The sequence below is a fragment of the Xiphophorus hellerii genome, chromosome 2, assembly GCF_003331165.1.
Source record: "Xiphophorus hellerii strain 12219 chromosome 2, Xiphophorus_hellerii-4.1, whole genome shotgun sequence".
Lineage (NCBI taxonomy): Eukaryota > Metazoa > Chordata > Actinopteri > Cyprinodontiformes > Poeciliidae > Xiphophorus > Xiphophorus hellerii.
The window spans coordinates 18,229,501-18,250,829 of NC_045673.1; the positions used below are offsets into that span (position 1 = coordinate 18,229,501).

The 21,329-nt window shown below is 39.4% G+C and overlaps 1 protein-coding gene across 4 annotated transcripts in view; it reads left to right on the top strand.

Moving 5' to 3' along the window:
- srgap1a (SLIT-ROBO Rho GTPase activating protein 1a) overlaps window positions 1-21,329 on the top strand; it is a 91,222-nt gene that overhangs the window by 45,661 nt on the left and 24,232 nt on the right. For 3 of the 4 annotated variants that reach the window (XM_032586025.1, XM_032586051.1, XM_032586043.1), the window contains exons 5-12: window positions 3,616-3,768; window positions 5,009-5,137; window positions 7,363-7,584; window positions 8,584-8,685; window positions 17,161-17,358; window positions 17,733-17,817; window positions 19,842-19,869; window positions 21,125-21,233. In XM_032586025.1, coding sequence (XP_032441916.1) covers window positions 3,616-3,768; window positions 5,009-5,137; window positions 7,363-7,584; window positions 8,584-8,685; window positions 17,161-17,358; window positions 17,733-17,817; window positions 19,842-19,869; window positions 21,125-21,233 — 1,026 coding nt within the window. The remainder of the gene's footprint in view (window positions 1-3,615; window positions 3,769-5,008; window positions 5,138-7,362; window positions 7,585-8,583; window positions 8,686-17,160; window positions 17,359-17,732; window positions 17,818-19,841; window positions 19,870-21,124; window positions 21,234-21,329) is intronic. The other variant, XM_032586033.1, reaches the window with a different exon arrangement.

Genomic DNA, 21,329 nt, shown 5'->3' on the forward strand with positions numbered 1-21,329 from the left:
AATGAAACCATTAAGCAGTAAACTAGCTATTAAATCCTCCAAAAGTATCCAGGTTGTGCTTGCTTGAATCATTAGACCCCATGTTTTGTTTTTAATGGCCCTCATCAGCTACTTGCTCCATCTCATCGGAAGAAAACTCATAAAAACCCACAGAGGGATGCTTGGAGCAAAATAGCATTTTGCTGTTTAGACTTCGTTTTGTATTGTTTCTTTTTGTCATTGTTGACTTTATTCAGTAGTTGTAAAAGAACAACAGACATTGCTTTGAAGAAAACTTTATAGTTAGGAGCATCCATCAGGCTGTAGACCTGATGAGGTCTCTGCCATGGGTCTGTGGTGAGATGTGATGCTTGCAGTAGATAAGACCTGTGGATTGCGGGGTGGAGTTTCCGTGGGATAGGGTTTTTGAGGAAGTTACCCCGGATGTTCAGTCAGATTGGGATCTGGGGTGTTTGGAGGCCTGGGGTGTTGTCGAGCTTTGAGAGAGTCTCCTGATGCTGTAAAACATCACTGTTGTCATAAAATTCAGAGGTGTTTGATTAAAAACTTTTCTGTGGTTTGCAGATTAGTTATAAAGTTACAGACAAGCCTTGAAATGTTTAGTTTAAAAATGCTACTTGGTAGATATGTGCAGAAATAGGTCTTCACTTTCACTTTAGATGTCACTAGAAATGACATAAAAAAAACAAACAGTCCATGTCCGTCTTAATCAACAAGTTCAACTTTGCACTAATCAGGACAGCCACATAGTCGTCGCACCTCATTGTTACGATAGACTGATGACCATTCAGGCATTGAATGTATTTAAGCTCTTACTCCTAAGCTACATCTGTTTGAAGTTTGATAATTATTTTAGATTTATCTATGGAATCATTTATAATTATTAGCATTCCTGGTTAAGATGTGTAATAGACATTAAATAAATAATTTCTGCCTAACAATTGTTTATAAGCAAATGTGGGCAGCTGGTTAATCATGAATCTTTTGCTATTTGCACAACTGTAACTTCCTATATCAGGCAGCTATATTTGTTTGATGTGTTGCTCATTCTTTGGAGCATTACATGTAACTTTTTGTTCCAAATTTGTATTGAACTAAAGGAAATATATCTAAATTTTTTTATTTCACATTTTGCTCCCTTGTTAATACCCAGATAGTATCAAAACAAAGTATTTTGGTACATCAGAGTGAGGAAAACTGCTAATTTGAGATGTATTGTCATGTTGGTTAATCATTCTCCTCGGAACTCGCAATCAATAGCCTCTCTATTGATCGTCATGGTAACGATGGGTGTAAACTAATTAAATACAAGTCAACGCAGCTGTTGTGCCATCCCCAGTGATTGAATGAAAAGCTTTTAAGTTTGCTTTTAGTCTCCAGTTACCCGCTTCAGAGAACCAGCATGGTTGCACTCTCAGACCGTAACTCTGCTGCTCCAAACAAAGTGTTGCCTTCAACTCAGAGTGTCAGTCTCACCACTGTCCATGCAGCTGATTTGACCTGATTTAGTCCCCTGAGGGTACACACACACACACACACACGCACTGCACACTGTAGCTATTGCATCAGACAGTCACAGTCCCCGTGTTGGCCTCTGAGAATGAAATAACAGGTCTGGTCTGCGCTAAATGTGTCCCTCCAAAAACAGCTGCAGAGTAAACACAGCCGTGGCAAACTCCAGACCAGTAAGTGAAGAGTGCAGGGCCTGAGGTCAGTCACCCATCTCCAAACTGAATCCAGTTAGGCCAAACCCCAACCATAAGAGAGGAACTCCAGACAAATCAGGGTTATCTGTGTTGTTCCATACGTCCAAAAATAACTCCATTTGGGTGTAAAATGTTTATGTTCTGAGAAGGGAGAGTCTCCAGGACTGAAGTTGAGGTTTTGAGCAGACAAGCTTGTTTCAGAAACAGGTTGTGAAGTTATAATTTGCTGGAGAAAGTTCAATCCAGGTGAAACCACTGCTGCTGTGTACCGCCGTATATGGACATAGAATGAAAATATATTTATTGTCAATAATGACACCTAACTAGAAAGACTATAGGACATTTTATTTTCTCAAAGAAATCAGTTTTGTTTTAGCATTTTTTATGAGATTGTGTGGGTTCTGCATGCATGATTCTGGACTGCAGCAATTCAGAATCATGCATGTTAGGTTAAATAAAGCTTCATAAGTTCATAGCTTCAAATAAAGCTCATAGGAAGGATTTTTTTTTTGCAGAACTAATTGTTTTCTACATTTTTGTTGGCCCAGTGATGAGCTAGCAACATATCCAGGGTGTCCTTCACTTTAATCCTTACGTCTGGTGGTTTATGGGTGGATGGATGGATGGATGGATGGATGGATGGATGGATGGATGGATGGATGGATGGATGGATGGATGGATGGATGGATTAGGGTGGGGGCAAGCATAAAATATGAACAATACAACGATCTTTAAAGTTTCTAATCTAATTTGCTATATCTGTTTTGAGTTAAAAGCATGTGTACTAAAACTACTCAATGCAAAGCAAAGTCATTGGTTCTGAAATGTAATGGTACCAAATAATAAAGGAGAGGTGGAAAAACAATCATGACAACTTACTTTGTGTTAAGAAACTGCTTCAGTTTTAAAGATTATCCAGTAATGTTTTTTTTTCTATTTGAATAAGTCAAATATGGACTAAATTATTGTCCACTGACTAGATTTGTTTATATATAGTTCTTAATCAGATTTGTATTTACGTGGGAAGAAACCCCAGAGATTCTCAGTTTGCCAAAAATATAGCTAAAATCCTGTCTCATTTTTGCGAACCCAATATTGTAAGGTCTGGTCTGAGCTGGCTTCATTCGTTACACTCTTCATCATCCTCCATAAAGCTCCAATAATTGTTTTTCCTTCTGACACTTTTATCTTCCTTTAGCTCTGCTGAACCTTTTTTTTTTTTTCATGTTTCATAGTCTACCTTCTACTTACAAGTGAGTCAGTTCCTAATTGATCATGGACTATAGTATGACTAGCACACAAACTCCTTCCATTTTGGGTGATGACTCAGGCTGCAGGAAGTGTCTCTGAGTGTTTCCAAAATACAGAAGCACTGATGAACTGGCAGCAAGAGGAGATGAGCTCACAGAGTGGGAATTATCATTCAAGAAGCATATGTTACAGATACAGCCGACATAAAGGCCAACACAGTAAAAATACTCACTCCCATGGTCGCATAATCAGATACATTTGCAGGACTTGCATTACACTCATTCAGATTTCATTTAAGACTCCCAGACACTGAGTTTATTTGCGTTGGTTCAAAGTCGTAAATGTACAGTCAACCCTGAGATAATTCATCCTGCTATTTGGTCAAAGTGAAATGGATGTGGGATAAAATTATCTGATATGTAATGAATAAGCAGTTTGAGTTACAGAGCGTTTAGTAGTGGGTTATAAAAGGCCAGTCATAACTAAACACTGTGACCTTCGGGCACAGAAACTGACTGGATACTCAGAGTTTAGTCATTTAAGCACATTGCATCAATTTAGGATTTTTTTCTTTCTTTAAAATGATGCCAGAATAAATATGCAATGAGGATTGTTTTCCTTGAATCTTAGTCTGATTTATTTTTGTGTGCATCTACAGGTGATGAAGACCTACCACATGTACCACTCAGAAAGCATCAACGCCGAGAGCAAGCTGAAGGATGCTGAGAAGCAGGAAGAAAAGCAGATTGGGAGGGGGGACCCTGTCTTCAGCATACGGATGGAGAAGAAGATTGAGAAAATAAAAGAGAAGGTGAAAAAGGAGCTTGAATAGTGCAAATTATTTTGAAATTAATTAAAAAAAATTAAATTAAATGATCATATTTAAATAAAACTAAGTAAGTTGTTTACAACTTCGCTTTCCCTGTTGGCGTTTTTGCAGTGTGCTTAAAAAATGTGAATAATCTTTGAAGCGTTCACATTTTGTCAGGTTAAAACCACAAACATCAATGTATTTTAATTGGATTTTATTTTTTAGACTACCTCAAAGTAATTAATAAATTGGGAAGTTAAAAGATGCTTTGATGCAAACTATTCCATTCTAAATTTTGCAGCCTTCAGCAAGATTTCTTCTAGAAGTTAGCTTTGTTTAGCTCCATCCTTCTTCCCACAAACTCTGTTCATATTTAGCATCCCTGATGAACAGAAGCATCCCCACATCATGATGCTGCCACCACCATGTTCAATGGTGGGAATGTTGTGTCCAGGGTAATATGCAGAGTTGGTTTACCACGACATGGTTTTGTCCATTTTTACATTTTTAGTGGTAAAAAATATCATAAAACTATTAAGTTATGAAGTATCATATGCATTTGTGGCTTTAAAATCGTAAAATGAGTAAAAGTTGTAGGCGTATGAATGTTTCTGCCACTTACTGCAAGTAGTTGAAAGAAAACATAATATTATGTAATAATTTTAACACTTCCAACAATGACAGAAAATGTGTTTGGTTCTGGCAAGAGTACACACCTCTCAGATCCCTTGACCCATTTAAAGAAAAACACTCTGAGAGCATTTTCACGTCCAAACAAGCAGAGGTTTTACCCATACAACAGGCCTGTAATTTGTTAAATGTGGAACGGTTTTAGCAGAACCTTTCCAGGACTGCATTTTAAAGTGTTGAGATATGAATGATGATGAGTCAAAGCCTACTGGTCAGTCGGGAAACTGTGACTAAGAGTCGCATGTCCGTCTGGTGTGGGATGAAGGCATCCGGCTGAATCAAAGAGCACAAACTCTTTCCTTTGTTGAATGTTTTTTATTTCTGGTTTTGTTTCTTCTCATTATTTATACCACAATCTTGCTCATTTTTTCTAATGTTTATTGAAAACTTTCTTTCTGTCCTGTAATCCAGTTTCAGCTCTGTGATTCACCTTCCCTGCAGAGACATAAAACTATAATCACTTGTCAAAAAGCCTGTTCTCTGCTCATTAAATTTATCCTGTCACATTCGCTGTGTTGTTTCTCATTGCTGCCTCTAATCCTCTTGTCAGCGTCAAGCCAAGTACTCGGAAAACAAGCTGAAGTCGATCAAAGCGCGGAACGAGTACCTGCTGACACTGGAAGCGACAAATGCGTCCGTTTTCAAGTACTACATCCACGATTTGTCGGACTTAATTGATGTGAGTATGAATCCACACAACTCTCCCACTGATATAAATAAAGTTTTTGTGGAAGTTTTCTCGGGTTTTAGAGCAAAATTTGAATCGTTCTTATGGCTTCTCACCCTGATCAGTCACATTTGAAGATTTTTTTTTCTAATGAAAGGAGGTAGTTTTGCATCAGTTTTTTTTTGTTGTTAAAATAAAGGTTTACATTTGGTTACCATAAATCTAACTTGTATCAGTTTCTGAATTCTTGCACTTTTAGTAAAAAATCATATCTCTTTTCATTGCTGTATAAGCAGACTTTATAGCTGGATTCCTTTTGCTGTGTCCATGACTTATTTATGATCCAGCACACCTGCATTCCTCCCGTTTTAGTTTAGAGACACAGACTGCTGCACTAATTTCCCTGTTTTTTCTATAGAAGCAGGGGAAGGTTGGGGTTTTTAGCGAGACTTTAGGTTTTTGTATTCCGAACAAGGCTAAAGGATGGAGAGACATGCAGCTTCTTCTCAGGCGGCATGCTGTGTGCTGAAATTACCCCTCTCCCTGCTTTGCTCACAGGCCTTCACATCTCACCAGGGTTTGTGTGTATCTGTGTGTGGTTGAGTGATATTATGTAGGATGCACTCTGCAGGAGCTGTGTGTGCAGGATTGCACATATTTTTAAATTAATGGAGAGACTTTTCATGGTCAAAAACAACGTCTGCTTCCAAGCAGGTGGAGCAGAAACATCCCTGCATCTTGGCTGAAAACCCTACAAAAATTTAGAATTTGATGTAAATTTTTTCCATATCTGGATATGATTAATGTTTTGTTTACAGATTTAATTCAACGTGTCATTGTCATCCATCCATCCATCCTTTCCATTCATTATTCTGTCCACCTTTCCATCTCTCACTCCATCCCTAAGTTCAACAGGAAACTCTGGAAATTGTGGAAAAGATTGAAAGAGTAATTTTGTTTTTAGAAACTCTGTTTAGTGATTTCAGAACAGGCACTGAAATGTGTGACTATGAGTCATGTGTCATAGAATAAGATGAGGTTCATTGTGTTAGGACTCAGCACCCTGAACATAACGTTCATGTTAGGTAACACTCTTGGATTAAAAATATGGAAATGTCTTTCAATTTAAAGGTGAAACTGGGATTTTTCACTTATTGTGTATCTTGTGTTAAACTAAGCATTCCCGATAGGATTATCATCTGTTCAAAGAAAGAAAGGGAAAAGAATTTAACAATAATGTCTGTTGAAAGGCTTGTGAAAAATACTGGGCCTGCTTTTGGGGCAGGTCATTGAGCTGCAAATATCAAGTATTTCTGGCTATTACTCTAGAGATTACAATCTTTTTTTCAAACTTTGTTACAGGTTATCAATTAAAATTGCATATTTGGACTTTTGGACTTTGACAGGGTCATTCTAATACACAACAGGTGCTTTGATCAAAGCCACTCCATTGTAGCTCAAGTTGTATGCTTAAGATTATTGTTCTGCTGGAAGGTATGTCTTTTATTTAGTTTTCCTCCCAGTATTGCAGTATTTAGTTCCATTTGTCTTCCTTTCAACTCTGACAAATTTCCTTGTCCTGCTACAGAAAAGCATTCTCACAGCTTGATGCTTCCAGTTAGGTTTCCAGTACACAGAGCCTTTTGCATGTGGGCCAAAAAAAAGTTACATTTTGATCTTTTCTGACCAGCACACCTTCATGACCCCTCCATGGCTTGTGACAAACTGCAAACATCTTGTGACTTTCTTTCTTTCTTTCAACAATGAGTTTTTTGTTGCTCTTCTACTAAGGCAAGACTTGTGAAGTGCACAGCTAATAATTTCCCGCTGACTGGATTCTCCAACCTGAACTATGGATATTTTAAGTCTTCAGTTGCAGATGATGCATTGAAAAGTGCTCACTCAGAAGTTTTAAGTTGAGACACTGTTTTATAACCTAATCCCATTTTAAAGCTCTCTTATCTGCTGTTTTCTGTGGTCTTCATGATGCTGTTTGTTTACTGATGCTCTCTATTTGAATTTTAAAGTTGCAAGTCAGCTGTGTATGAAAAATCCTAATTTTACAAGCCATTAGAAAATATACAAACAAATTACTCATTTTATGAAGAGATTTTTTCTTTTCATACATCACAATTTCTGAGAAATCGTGTTTTATTTCTTATATATTCTTTTAAATTTTCTTGCTTTTGCTGGAAATTGCTCATTCTAATATTTCTCTTCTGTTTTAATCCATCTAGTGCTGCGACTTGGGATATCATGCAAGTCTGAACCGGGCTCTGCGGACATACCTCTCGGCAGAGTACAACCTGGAAACGTCACGCCACGAGGGTTTAGATATCATTGAAAATGCGGTGGACAGTCTGGACCCACGGAGTGACCGACAGAGGTTTATGGAGATGTATCCGACAGCCTTCTGCCCACCAGCCAAATTTGAGTTCCAGTCTCACATGGGGGACGAAGTATGTTTAACTAATGTATTGATGAGAGGTGGCAGTTTTGTAGCAGTTTCACAGTTAATTTTTGTTGTAGCTGATGGAGAGTTTAGATCCGAACCCAATCTGAAATTCAAGGTCGATTGGGTCAAAATTAAACGGTTAGTAGTCAATGAGCTTTTGTGATGCATTTTTAATAAGCCTACAATACACAGCTCAGAGAAAACTTAACAAGAATGCACAATATAAAATTAGGTTAATTTACTTATAATAGTCTAAATAGAGAAGGTAGTTTACCCTGTTAAGGAAAGAAAGGTGCAGAAGTTAGACTGTAACAAGTCCAGCACAATGCACAACTAATGCGCACATAGAGCAGGTTTTTTCTGCTCCTATCAGTCATATATTTCAGAAGATTTGCACTTGACTCAACCTTCAGCTACACGACGCAATGGAGCTGGAATATGTTAAACAGAAGCTAAAAACTGGACAATAACTATTAACATAGCAGCGTGCAAAGTCAGAGATCTGGGAGGATTTTCAACTGGTATCAGTTTAAGATATGTCGGGTTTACTTCGGACTCGGGTCTCTAATTAGAGTTAATTAGTTGGGTTGGATCGGGCTTGGACACAGTGCTTATGGGCTCAGGGCCTGGTTGGATTTTTTAGGCCTGATCTAAGCTCTAAGCTCATGAGAAACAATCTCAAACATAATGAAATGAGGTTTTAATAGTAGGTGTTGCAATCCAGTTGTTTTTTTTTATTGTGAACAGGCTGCAGCATCACGTTTTATAGGGCACTAAATTTTGCAAATCAAGCATTATTCCTTCCCCTGGACTTTAAGTAGCTCAACATGTGTTCGGAGTTTAATTGCCTGGATGCCACTTTGCTGATATCATGTCTGTTTGGTAGCTCTTCTTCTGTGGCTGTCTGCCTTTCAGTTCACAGAAGTCACTGAGGTTTTCTCTGTAATTAAAGAAGAATGTGGAAAAGATTTATTACTACATAAAGACGGGTTCTCTCTTCCAGGTGTGCCATATCACAGCACAACCGCCAGTCAATGGGGAGCTCATTCTCAGGTTCCAGCAGTTGCAGTCTCGACTGGCCACTCTGAAGATTGAGAATGAAGAGGTAAGATGGTGCCCTGCACTTTAAATAAATAATCCAGAAATTTATGGGGGCATTATAAATACATCCCCTGTCTTTGAGTTGACTTCTGTTGACTTGGATAAAAGAGAACATTGAGAGTATTAAAGCTGCTAAAGGAAGTTTGTCTGACGTCAACAAGGTTGGAGGAGAAAATAATAGCGCTGAAGATTTAAGTTTAAGTGTTTGTCGCACATACAGAAAACCCACAAGCTCATATTTACACTTTATTTGTGTCCATCTATTTCATATCTCACAGATAGTTTTAAAGTCCTTTTCCTTTCTTGCTGCAAGAATTCACCACAGTTCTTTTATTTGCGCAAACGTCTGCTGCTATTTTCTGTTGCATCTGTCTGAGAAAGCAACTCAACATATGCTGCTGAGCTAAAAGAACGAAGGTCTTGACTGCTCCTTTTTCTTCACACTGTTCACTCACACATATCCGCCTGACTGCTGTATTATGCCTGACTGGCTTCTCCTTTTTCAGGCATCTGTCGGGCTGCACAGTGGCGCAGTTGGTAGCACTGTTGCCTTGCAGCAAGAAGGTTCGATTCCCGGCCCGGGGTCTTTCTGCACAGAGTTTGCATGTTCTCCCTGTGCATGCGTGGGTTCTCTCCGGGTACTCCGGCTTCCTCCCACAGTTCAAAAACATGACTGTCAGGTTAATTGGTCTTTCTAAATTCTCCTTAGGTGTGAGTGTGTGGTGCATAGTTGTTTGTCCTGTGTATCTCTGTGTTGCCCTGCAACAGACTGGCGACCTGTCCAGGGTGAACCCCGCCTCTCGCCCGGAACGTTAGCTGGAGATTGGCACCAGTACCCCTCCTGACCCCAGTAGAGACAAAGTTGTAAGAAAATGGATGGATGGATGTTATTGCCCTCCATTTTTCTGTGTTTGGGCTCCTTTACTTTTACTCATACAAAGAAGCAGGAACACATGAGTCAACGTCCATAACATCTATTGCTGTTTGATATTTTGAGTCAACACTCAGATCTTAAGTGATCCTGACACTTTCAAACCATATTGACTTATTAGGTCTGCATTTAGCTACATACAGTTGTGGTCAAAAGTTTACATACACTTGTAAAAAACATAATGTCATGGCTGTCTTGAGTTTCCAATAAGTTCTACAACTCTTATTTTTCTGTGATAGAGTGATCGGAACACATACCTGTTTGTCACAAAAACCAGTCATAAAGTTTGGTTCTTTTATAAATTTATTATGGGTCTGCTGAAAATGTCACCAAATCTGCTGGGTCAAAAATATACATACAGCAACATAAATTGTCAATTTTGGTGATGTAGAGAGTTGTGTCAATCAAATTAGCTTCATGTCATGGCCTCTTCACTTCTTGTAAGTGATTCTGATTGACCACAGCTGTTGACTTCTCATGAGCCCATTTAAATAGGGCTCATTTGACCCAGTGATTAGACTCAGCCACAAAAGCTACAATGGGAAAGTCAAAGGAACTCAGTGTGGATCTGAAAAAGCAAATTATTGACTTGAACAAGTCAGGGAAGCCATTTCAAAGCAGCTACAGGTCCCAAGAGCAACTGTGCAGACAATTATTTGCAAGTATAAAGTGCATGGAACAGTTGTGTCACTGCCACGATCAGGAAGAAAACGCAAGCTATCACATGCTGCCGAGAGGAGATTGGTCAGGATGGTCAAGAGTCAACCAAGAATCACCAAAAAGCAGGTCTGCAAGGATTTGGAAGCTGATGGAACACAGGTGTCAGTCTCCACAGTCAAGCGTGTTTTACATCGCCATGGACTGAGAGGCTGCCGTGCAAGAAAGAAGCCCTTGCTACAGAAAAGGCACCTTAAGACTCGGCTGAAGTTTGCTGCTGATCACATGGACAAAGATAAAACCTTCTGGAGGAAAGTTCTGTGGTCAGACGAAACAAAAATTGAGCTGTTTGGCCACAACACCCAGCAATATGTTTGGAGGAGAAAAGGTGAGGCCTTTAATCCCAGGAACACCATGCCTACTGTCAAGCATGGTGGTGGTAGTATTATGCTCTGGGGCTGTTTTGCTGCCAGTGGAACTGGTTCTTTGTAGAAAGTAAATGGGATAATGAAGAAGGAGGATTACCTCCAAATTCTGCAGGAAAACTTAAAACCATCAGCCCGAAGGTTGGGTCTTGGGCGCAGTTGGGTGTTCCAACAGGACAATGACCCAAAACACACATCAAAAGTGGTAAAGGAATGGCTAAACCAGGCTAGAATTAAGGTTTTAGAATGGCCTTCCCAAAGTCCTGACTTAAACCCCATTGAGAACATGTGGACAGTGCTAAAGAAACAGGTTCATGCAAGAAAACCATCACATTTAGCTGAACTGCACCAATTCTGTCAAGAAGAGTGGTCAAACATTCGACCTGAAGCTTGCCAGGAGCTTGTGGATGGCTACCAAAAGCGCATAGTTGCCGTGAAAATGGCCAAGGGACATGCAACCAAATACTAATGTTGCTGTATGTATATTTTTGACCCAGCAGATTTGGTGACATTTTCAGCAGACCCACAATAAATTTATGAAAGAACCAAACTTTATGACTGTTTTTTGTGACAAACAGGTATGTGTTCCGATCACTCTATCACAGAAAAATAAGAGTTGTAGAACTTATTGGAAACTCAAGACAGCCATGACATTATGTTTTTTACAAGTGTATGTAAACTTTTGACCACAACTGTATCTCACCATGCAAAAACAGATTAGCATCATGCTTTCTTTTGCTTAAGTAGTTGACATATTGTAGCTCCTATTTCTGCACGTCAACAAGGGGTTAGCAATATAGATAAAAATATTTGGATGGCAAACGAAATACAAGTTGTGCCTTTCTGTCTGAACCTGCTAACAGAAAAATGTGCACCACTTTGCAGAGGAATTTACACATTTTTCACATTGTGACACATTAAAACCACAAACCTCAATGCAAATTATTGGCTTTTTTCTTGTGATAGGTAATGTGATAACACAAAGTAAGAAACGTCGTTTCTTCATCAAAAATCTGAAGACTGCGCAGTACAATTTAGTCTGAAACCCCCATATACATTTCAGTGCAACCAATTGCTTTCAGTGACCATACTTTGATTTCCAATAAAAGAGGACACTTGCCAGAGTCTTGAAATACTTCATAAAACAATCAGCATTGATATCAGTGCAATACGTAAAAATGAGCCAAAATGAACAGTCGATGTTAATTTTTGTCTTGTTGCCATTTGTTTATCGTATGTGTGTCAGGAGGGAGAGAAACGGGATTGGTGATGTGGTATTTGTTTGGTGGATGCAGCACAGGATAGAAGGGTGTTTGACTGAAGCAGAGAAGCAATGTAGGGCGTGTGGTCTCTTTTGCATCATGTTGAGCCTGCAGGGAAATATATATATATACAGTAGGTGAATACTGCTATAAAAGCATTATTAATATTGAATGTTGATCATATTCAATCAACCCTAATAATTACTCTATCAATAGCATATGTCAAACGGCCAATTCCCTCATCTATTCACTATGCCTTTCAGATTTAATAGGTAAAAGATATTCAGAACCATGCATAATTTTCTTCCCTCTTCAAAGTGATGTACTACTTTTTTTGGACTAACACATAAAAAGACCTATAAAAAATTTGAAGTCTGGAGTTGCAATGTGACAAGATTAAAAAATATATATAATTTTCTCTATCACAAGCTTGCTGTGGTTACCAATTAAATGTTCTTAATGTGATTCAGCAGCTGTCGTCAAATTAGTTCAGATTTTAAAAGGCATGTAAAAATATTCTGTAAAGATTACAAAATATTAATATTAATTGGTAATCATAGAGCAGCTAATTGCAATTATTCAACTGCTTAAATGTGGGGGGGGAAAAGACACCTATTGTGTTAAACCTGTCAGCGCATGTGAAATATTAGATGGCATGCTAGCAGCTTTTAGTTACTGTGTTGTAGACTCCAGATAGAAGCAGGTCCTTCTCATGGGACCTTCTCTGTGAGCACTGATTAGCAAAAGTGGTAATGAAAAAATGAACTGCCATCAGTGTTTGGAACCATGTTCAAGTTTGGTTTGTTTCTTTCTTTTTTTACATCTGGATGTTTGGTTGCTTGCATTGTTATGATGAGATATGACGCTAGGAAAATGAAGGCTAAGTTGAGCTAGAAAAGGTAGATAATCAGGACAGCAGGCTGCAGAAAATGTTTGCCACTGGCCATTGTTAAGCAATGTAAACATTCATGCAGACTCTACACTCTTGGTCAAGACATTGATCCTTCTATAAGAGGGAAAAAATATCGAGCTCTAAATTTATTTCAGAATTTATTTCAGAGCTTTTGTTGTTGTTTTTGTCTGGCGTCTGCCGAATCTCAGATCAACATATTTTGGATGCTTGGATAAAGTCAGATCCTCAAACCAAACAGTACAAATTAAAAGAAATGGTGCTGTTTTCAGGTACATCCCTTAAAGTTGTTGGTTTGACCATTAAAATATTCAAATGGCAATGATAGGTTTTTAAAAGATTGACAGATTACAATCTCTGTGAGTCATTTGAACTTTGCAAAAACAGAAAAAAACTTAAGTTGGGAGTTGATGCATTTAACAGCTACAGCCTGATTTAATTGCAGTATTCTACAAGTTCACTTACTCGCTATTTGTCTATACCTGCAGTATTTTATTATGGATGAATTCCAAACCAAACAATTTGGAATTTAAAATAACATTCATTGCTTTAAATGTTAGAAAGCAAGATGAGTATGAAATGCTGCCTGAAAGTTGCCCATTTATAGAATATGTTTTCATTTGCTACCACTCTTAACATGATATGCATGTGATCTTTCTCTTTAATGAAACCTGGATTTTCTTTTACCACATTAACTGACAAAATTTATATCAATTAAAGTCAAAATCTGTGCTTTTATTTTGGCTTTATTTGCCTTTATATACCAGTTAGAGAGCATAGTTAGAAGTAACAGAATAAATCAAATTGCACCTTCTGTTCTCTGCCTGTCTTTGTTGTACTTAAGTGTACCTGGTGTCGCTCGTTGCCTGCAGCAGGTTCTGCACAGTAGCATCAAAATCAAAGTGCAAAAACAACTTCGTATAGCCTTTAAGTTTTGATAGCTGTGTCATGACACTTATGTTTAACATGAAGAGGAAGGAGAAAGTTGTGCATAGAAATCTATTTTTTCATCATCAGGTCAGCATGTCGCCACAGGCAGAGACCAGCTTAGCAGAGTAATGTTGAGACTCTTCTGCATAAAGAACTTTGCCCCTGAAATTACAGGAAATGTCATTTGTTCACTCCCCAAATCAAATGTCATTTACTGCCACCATGATATATTCTTTACATTATTTGCCCATAATTGAAAGAGAAAATGCTCAGTGTCAGCCCAGTTAAAGTTGCAGTGTTTGCAGGATTTCTGAGCACATGCAACACCACCACCCCCAACCCACTTTGTACATTTGAGTGTGTGGAAGCTGACATGCCCCGGTTTGCTTTGTGTCCTTGTCTGCCTGCGGATGTCCTGCTGGGTCAGAATCTGAGGGCACTACAGCCTCATGTACGGATCACCAGATGGCCTCTCTTCCTGGGCATGGTGTGCCAGATTCACCCTTGAAAAACGAACTCTCAAAGCACGGCGGCGACCTGCGAGCTCCACTGTCAAACCTAAAAGAGAGTCTGTCGTTATGTGGACAGGAAAAGAGACAGGGCAGAGTTTTGTAGACGTGCAGCTGCATCCTCAAAGCACTTCTGAACTGGTGAAAGAAATCATGCTGAATAATTCACTGGTGGGTGGAGTGCAAAATGGGAAGTCTGACCCTGGATTTCAACTCAGCTGGGAGGAGCTCACTGTTAAAATCGCAATCAACCTTTTCCTGCAAGGACAGTTTTGTTTTCTGCTCCCTAGTCCACCTTCCAGTCACACAAAGGTGATATCCATTGGATCACCTTTGTGTGATTCAAAGTTCACACTAATGTTTCTCTGGTGCCTGGTGTCCTCCGAGCAGAACACAAGCCGACAGAGATGTTGTTCCTACAATTTTTCACACAAACTTCTGGTAATCTCATCCCATCTCTTCTGAAGGGAGTGTTTATTTTTCTCCAGATACATTTCAGGGAGACGCATCAAAGCTGGTGTCTGTCTGTGTTCATAGCTTGATGAAAGGCAGATTACACCCTTACTGCAGGGTCTGTTGAAAGCTATCGGACTGCAGTCTGACTTCAGAGATGTGTTGATAGATGCTGAAATAACTGCTAAGTGATGGGTTCCTTCTGACCTGGAGAGTCACACTTATTTAAAACGTCACAACTGGAAGTATTTCAGGTTTTGACAGCGCAAAAGTTATTTTTGGCTGCCAGAATGAAGTTTTGGAATAAACCACACTAATAATCCGGAAGCTGAAATGTTGACAGTGAGCTTTTAGACATAGCTTAGCACAGAAAAATAAACTTGACGCCACCCATGGGGCTTTGAGTAGGTCTGTTGTACAGCTGCAGGGCCTGGTGGGCATATAGTCAGAGTGTCCCCGTGAGCTGTGTTGTAATTGAGCCCAGCAGTGAACATCGATAACGATTCGTACGCTGAATAATGAATAAACTCAACAGCTTTTTCACTGGGAAACATTCTCTTGCATGCATGACTTCTGTTTTCATAATGACAGCTGGGCCTCTCTCCTCTGAAGGGGCCACCCGGGATGGGACTTGCCAGTGAGCGAGGGATCCCAAACACACTCAGTGTGTAACTAGTGAATGAATGTCACAATACATTACATTTTCGTAGGACTTCTTTTGATTCTTTTCAAATCAACTTTTTAAGAGTTTAGAGTCCACTATCTTTTTTCTTTTTTCTGTCATTACTCATGTTCCAACCTGTAGTTTGTTTCACCCGAATGACATGTTGGATAACATTGAGACTACAGCCACACTGTGTGCTTGAAGACATGTTTCAGCACTGTAATCCATCACAGGAAGAGAATACAGCCTTTTATTTTCCTGGGGGGGTTTCTTCTCTTTTGAACGCAGACAGGCTTAAAGGTCAAATAGCTTGTGAGAAACAAGCTGTAATTGTTTTGTCTGGATGAAGTCTAACTATTTACATCCCCAGTCTACCTTGTCCTTTAAATATCATCGAGGTCAGACCTGCTAAGTAGTACCTAAAAAAAGGGGATGCTATCTTTGTGTTAAAGGTGACTAGGATCATTAAGAATAATTGGAAGGAAATCTTTTTTTTTTTTGTAATAAGGGTCCCTTCAATCCGTGCAGCAGACAGAACTAAAATGGTCACAACCCTCTGTTTTCGGACAGGATATCTCCCTGTCAACCGGTCAAAGAAGTATTTTCCTGGAGTTTTCCAGAGAGGTAGTTGTTTTTGTTCCTGCACCTTCCAGGCCTCTTTTCCTCTGCAGCTTTTCCGCATCAATGATTCATTCTTGTTATATATATATACAGTACAGACCAAAAGTTTGGACACACCTTTCTAATTCAATGGGTTTTCTTTATTTTCATGACTATTTATAAGGCAAGAAATCCCACTTATTAACCTGACAGGGCACACCTATGAAGTGAAAACCATTTCAGGCGACTACCTCTTGAAGCTCATCAAGAAAATGCAGAGTGTGTGCAAAGCAGTAATCACAGCAAAAGGTTGCTACTTTGAAGAAACTAGAATATAAGGGGTATTTTCAGTTGTTTTACACTTTTTTGTTTAGTGCATATTTCCACATGTGTTATTCATAGTTTTGATGCCTTCAGTGTGAATCTACAATGTATATATATATATATATATATATACACAGTATATATATATGATCAGTCAGAGTGTGGTTTTGAACTTTTCTTAAGGTAGAATAATTATAGCATTATTAAAAATTGCGGTTGTATTTCTACAAATTACTGTGTTGTTCTGATTGTGGTCTCTTTTTCTCATGCACTCTTTTGGTTATTAAACATCTGCCATTTGCAGGGCTTTTACGAATGCACTTTCACTTTTTATTTGCTTGTCCCATAATCTTATGTCGCCACATGATAGAGCCAGTCATGGTCTGCAGCTCTTGGATAACTTAAACATGTTTTGTAGTGAATGGAGAAGGGTATGCTTGGCCAAAACCCTGATATTTATGTGCTTCAGGAGAAGCAGCGTTGACAGGCTAGAGGGGGTTATGGAAATGAATCTTTGGAGGCTGCAAGTGGATGTACCACCTCCAGCCAGCACCGCTCACCTCCAGCCCCTCTGAGTGCAAGCTAGCTGATTGCTTTGGCTGGGAGTCATGTTAAGCAGCCTGCGGTTTTTAAAGATTGTGTATCTTGTCAGAAAGCACCTAAATTTTTTAGTGTCATGAGATGGAGAATGTTTTGGAGAGAGTAGGAGGAAAATGGGGGAATGGTGACATTGTGATGGTGAAGAGGCGATATCTGGATTTTAAGCTGGTTTTGTTTTTGTACTTTGATCATAGCTTCTTCTTCTGATTGACAGGTGAAAAAGACATCAGAGGCCACTTTGACCACCATCCAGGATATGGTGACCATTGAAGACTATGATGTGTCCGAGTGCTTCCACCACAGCCGCTCCACAGAATCGGTCAAGTCCACCGTGTCCGAGACGTTCCTGAGCAAACCCAGCATCGCTAAGAGAAGAGCCAACCAACAGGAAACGGAGCAGTTCTACTTCATGGTGAGAGGCAGAAAGAAAACATAAATATTTGATGTGTGTCTTATTTTGAAAAGAAATTAAAATGCATATCAGAGATTTTATAACAAAATTTACCTCACGTCAAAGCTCTTACTTTCACTTAAATGTACTGTTTTTTTTTACTTAGAAATTGATTATCTTTGGCAGAGGTCTTACTCTCCTTAAACATCTCTATATTGTGAAAGCAAACTGCTATCTTGGACTGGTTGGAAGATGGACATGTTCTGATAAAAGCTTTAAAAAGGCTTTTAGGATGTCCTTTGCCCTTGGCCGCCTTATCAGTGATTGCTGTCTTGAGAGCTGGCTCTCTGGCTGGCACTCGGGGCGGCTGTGTAATTACTCTCAATTCTCCACAGAAATTCCGTGAGTTTCTGGAGGGCAGTAATCTCATCTCCAAACTGCAGGCCAAACACGACTTGCTGAAGAGGACACTCGGTGACGGTACGGTCAAAGTCCTTTTTTTTTGCCCTCCCCTGTGCTCATTCGTACCCTGTTGTTGTGCTTCCTCCAGTCTCTCCCATGAGAGCTTTAACTCTTTTCAGAGACACAAAATTTAGATAATTTCATTAGGTTTTTATTTGATAGACCAACAAAACTGTGAAAGTTGAAGTAGAAGGAAAAAGTTCATTGTGTTCATATATTCAGCCTCCTTTTTTATGACACCCCCAAATAAAATCCGCCTAGTTCCATTTAAAAATAGCCTAATTAGGACATAGTATCTATCTGTGTATAATAAAATCTCAGTGCAAATACAGCTGATTAGTGAAGCTCTCATAAGTTTGTGAGAACCAAAGAAAAACAGGGGGATACCTCAAGGCTGTTGTTGTGGGAGGTTTAAAGCAGCTTTAGTTTACAAAAGACAAAATCTCACAGAACAATTTTCAAACCATTATCTAAAAATGAACTAGGAATCTACCAAGATGTGGCTGACCCCCTCATTAGAAGCAGTCAAGAAGCCTACAGTCACTCTAGAGGAGCTGCTCATAGCCACAGCCCAGACAGGACAAAGCAAACCTGTAAGGAAGCAGCACTGGTCAGCTGAAACCATAATGTCACCTAGCAAATGTTGTGTGACTGACGCTGCATATAGCCATTCCCACTGTGATGGTGGCAGCATCATGATGTGAGGCTGCTTTTTTTTCAGCAGCAACATGGAAGCTAGTCAGTGTAGATGGTAACATGAATGGAGCTAATCACAGAACAATCCTAAAAAAAACTGTCAGAGGCTCTAAAAGACTGAACTTTTCATTATAACTCATTATAATGAAAAGGCTTTAGATCAAAGCATAGCCATGTGTTAGACTGGCTCAGCCAAACTAAACCAAAATCTTTGGCAAGACTTGAAAATTGATTCTGTGTGAAATTTAATTGAACTTGAGCTATTTTGCAGAACAATTGGGGGAAAAAGTTTAAGTCTCTAGATGCACAAAGTGGGTGGAGGCGTAAACCAATTAGACTAAGTACAATAAAATGTTTAGTCAGAGGGACTGAAAGTAAATAATAGAGCCCACACTTTTCAGATTTTTATCTTCCTCCTTCCACTTTTCAGATTTTTATCTTCCTCCTTCCACTTTACGATGATGCTTTACTTTTTGTTGATCTATCACATGAAATGCCCCTAAAATACACTAAACTTTAAGTTGTCCTACTTTTAGTCTTTTCTCTTGCAAACTCTTTTCCCCCTATTCTTGAAAAACGTCCTGATAGAAATCTGGGTTTTAGTCATTCAAGCCACAACTGAAAGGGATTTTTAATTTGCATTATCCGACTTACTGACGTTGCTCCCCATTTAAGACTGCCTTGTATTAGTCAGCTAGCGCTCACTGGATCGGGCTCTCATTGTTCCCCTTTGGTGGGATCTCAGTCAGTAACTGTCGGTGCCTGTGGTGACCTTCACTCCTGGTGGTCTCCGTAAAATTGCCCACTTAATGAGCAGCGAAGCCGTGACTGAGCAACGAGGAGAATAGTCTGCTGTTTCTGACACACATGCTACTTCATCTTCCTGTTGTCACGGAGCTGAAGGACAGCATGAGTCGGTCAAGCACAGCAGCAGGTTTTATGCTGTTCATAAAATTTAAGCATCTTCTGATCATTAATGTTAAAGTAGATGTTTTCCGTCTAATCTTATTTTATTAGTCAAAACTTGTAGATTGTGTGGTCAGAAAATGTCTAAATGTCCACTTGCCCTGGCTCTTTAGTCTATTGAACTTGTAATGTAGCTTTTTGTGTCGACTGCGAAGCTAGAGTGCACACGTGAGAGCATAAAAGCAAACATGGTCCTGTGCTGAGGATTTATTTTAGCTGCTCAAGGGGCCAACGGTAGTAGACAGATGGCAGGCTTCAAACGCTTCACTAACCGTGTGCACATTTCACCGCCGGGACACCCGAGACAGGTCCTGGCATGTGCACCAACTCCAACTTTATGCGTCTTCTCTGTTATTTTTTCGTCTCTCCTCTTGCTGCAGGCCATCGAGCTGACTACATGACCACAAGGTAAAACACACACACACATGCAAACACTGCCACATGCAAACACATCTGCTACTATTCATGTTGAAAGTAGAGGGCAGGTGGAGTCTTCAGAACCGACGCTTTCAAAGCGTGAGGTGTTTCACAGCTTCAATGCAAGGATGATGAAATTCTGCAGTTCAATTCTCGATTGTTGGGAAATTGACAGTCATTTTAGAGCCGACCTTTATGTGGAATTGTGGAATTAACAGATCATATTTAAAACAACAGCAGCAATGGTTAAAGTGCATCTCCCCTCAATGACCAGCTCAGACTGACTTCATAAGGATCTTACAAACAGAAGCAGTATGACAAGGAAACCTTTGAGGCAATTGTTGCCTTACTGCACTTAAAATCCCATTTTCGATCATGTAAGGCACAACTAACAGCACATTCCTTCCATTTTGGCACTGGAATGTTGGATACAATTAACATGATATTTTAAATTACTTTATTTGTTTGATCTATTCATTTCAAATATTTATTTAGTTATTAGATTGTGGCATTTCCCACCCCTTAAAATCAAGTCCACCAGCCTCAGGTTCGAATCCTGTTACATTTTATGTAGCTTGATACTGGTGAAGAGAACTGTGTGGGGATGTTGTATTTTGACCAAAGCATGTCACGAGATGTCAGCAAGATCTAAATAAATGTGTCAGCCTGTGAACAGAACTTCCTAAAAGTAAGTTTTTTTCAATCAAATAGCCCAGCTCGACATTCTTGTCCAAGAAAGCCTTTTATGGCAACAACCGTAAGAGCAATTTTTTTTTTAATTCTTCAGATTTCATCTTTTGGTCTGACATTTAAGAGTTTTCCTGGCCCTTGCAGTTTTGTTGCTATGAATAGGAAGCAGAGATGAAAATGTGAGGACCTGGGATGCTACAGGTGGCGAGAAGCCAAACTGCATGATGTCTCTCACACCAACACACACGTCCTCACAGCGCAGCAGAGGCTGCTCCCAGCAAAGTCTGTCATGAGATGGATGCTGACACATACGATGCTCCCAGCAGCTCTGACATTTCAGTGGCCTGAGATATCTTGCATAAAAAAGTAAATAGTTGTAAGAAGTTTTCATTAACCTGTCCGTCATGTGGAGTAAAAGGGATTTAAAGATTGTCTAGCTTAAACTTCAAGGTTTTGGAGGACATAAAATGGTTTGAAGAAGTAGTACACCATGTACAAGCCTTTTGCAATGAACTGAGATGTTTGTTTATTCTAATGCATTCTTTGTATTCTACAGTAGACATCCCAATGGGCTGTACAAAACCCTCACAGGCCCCCGGCGGCCTAGACCCCGCTCTTGTTTCAATGTTAAGCTATTTAATGGAAATTTGGAGTCATTTATCAAGGTACAGATTTAACATCTGCTGGGTGGCTTTTGTTCTCCGCCTATTCTTTCCATTTCTTTATTTTCCACTCTGGCTTTCTGACCGTTTTGGTGGGCT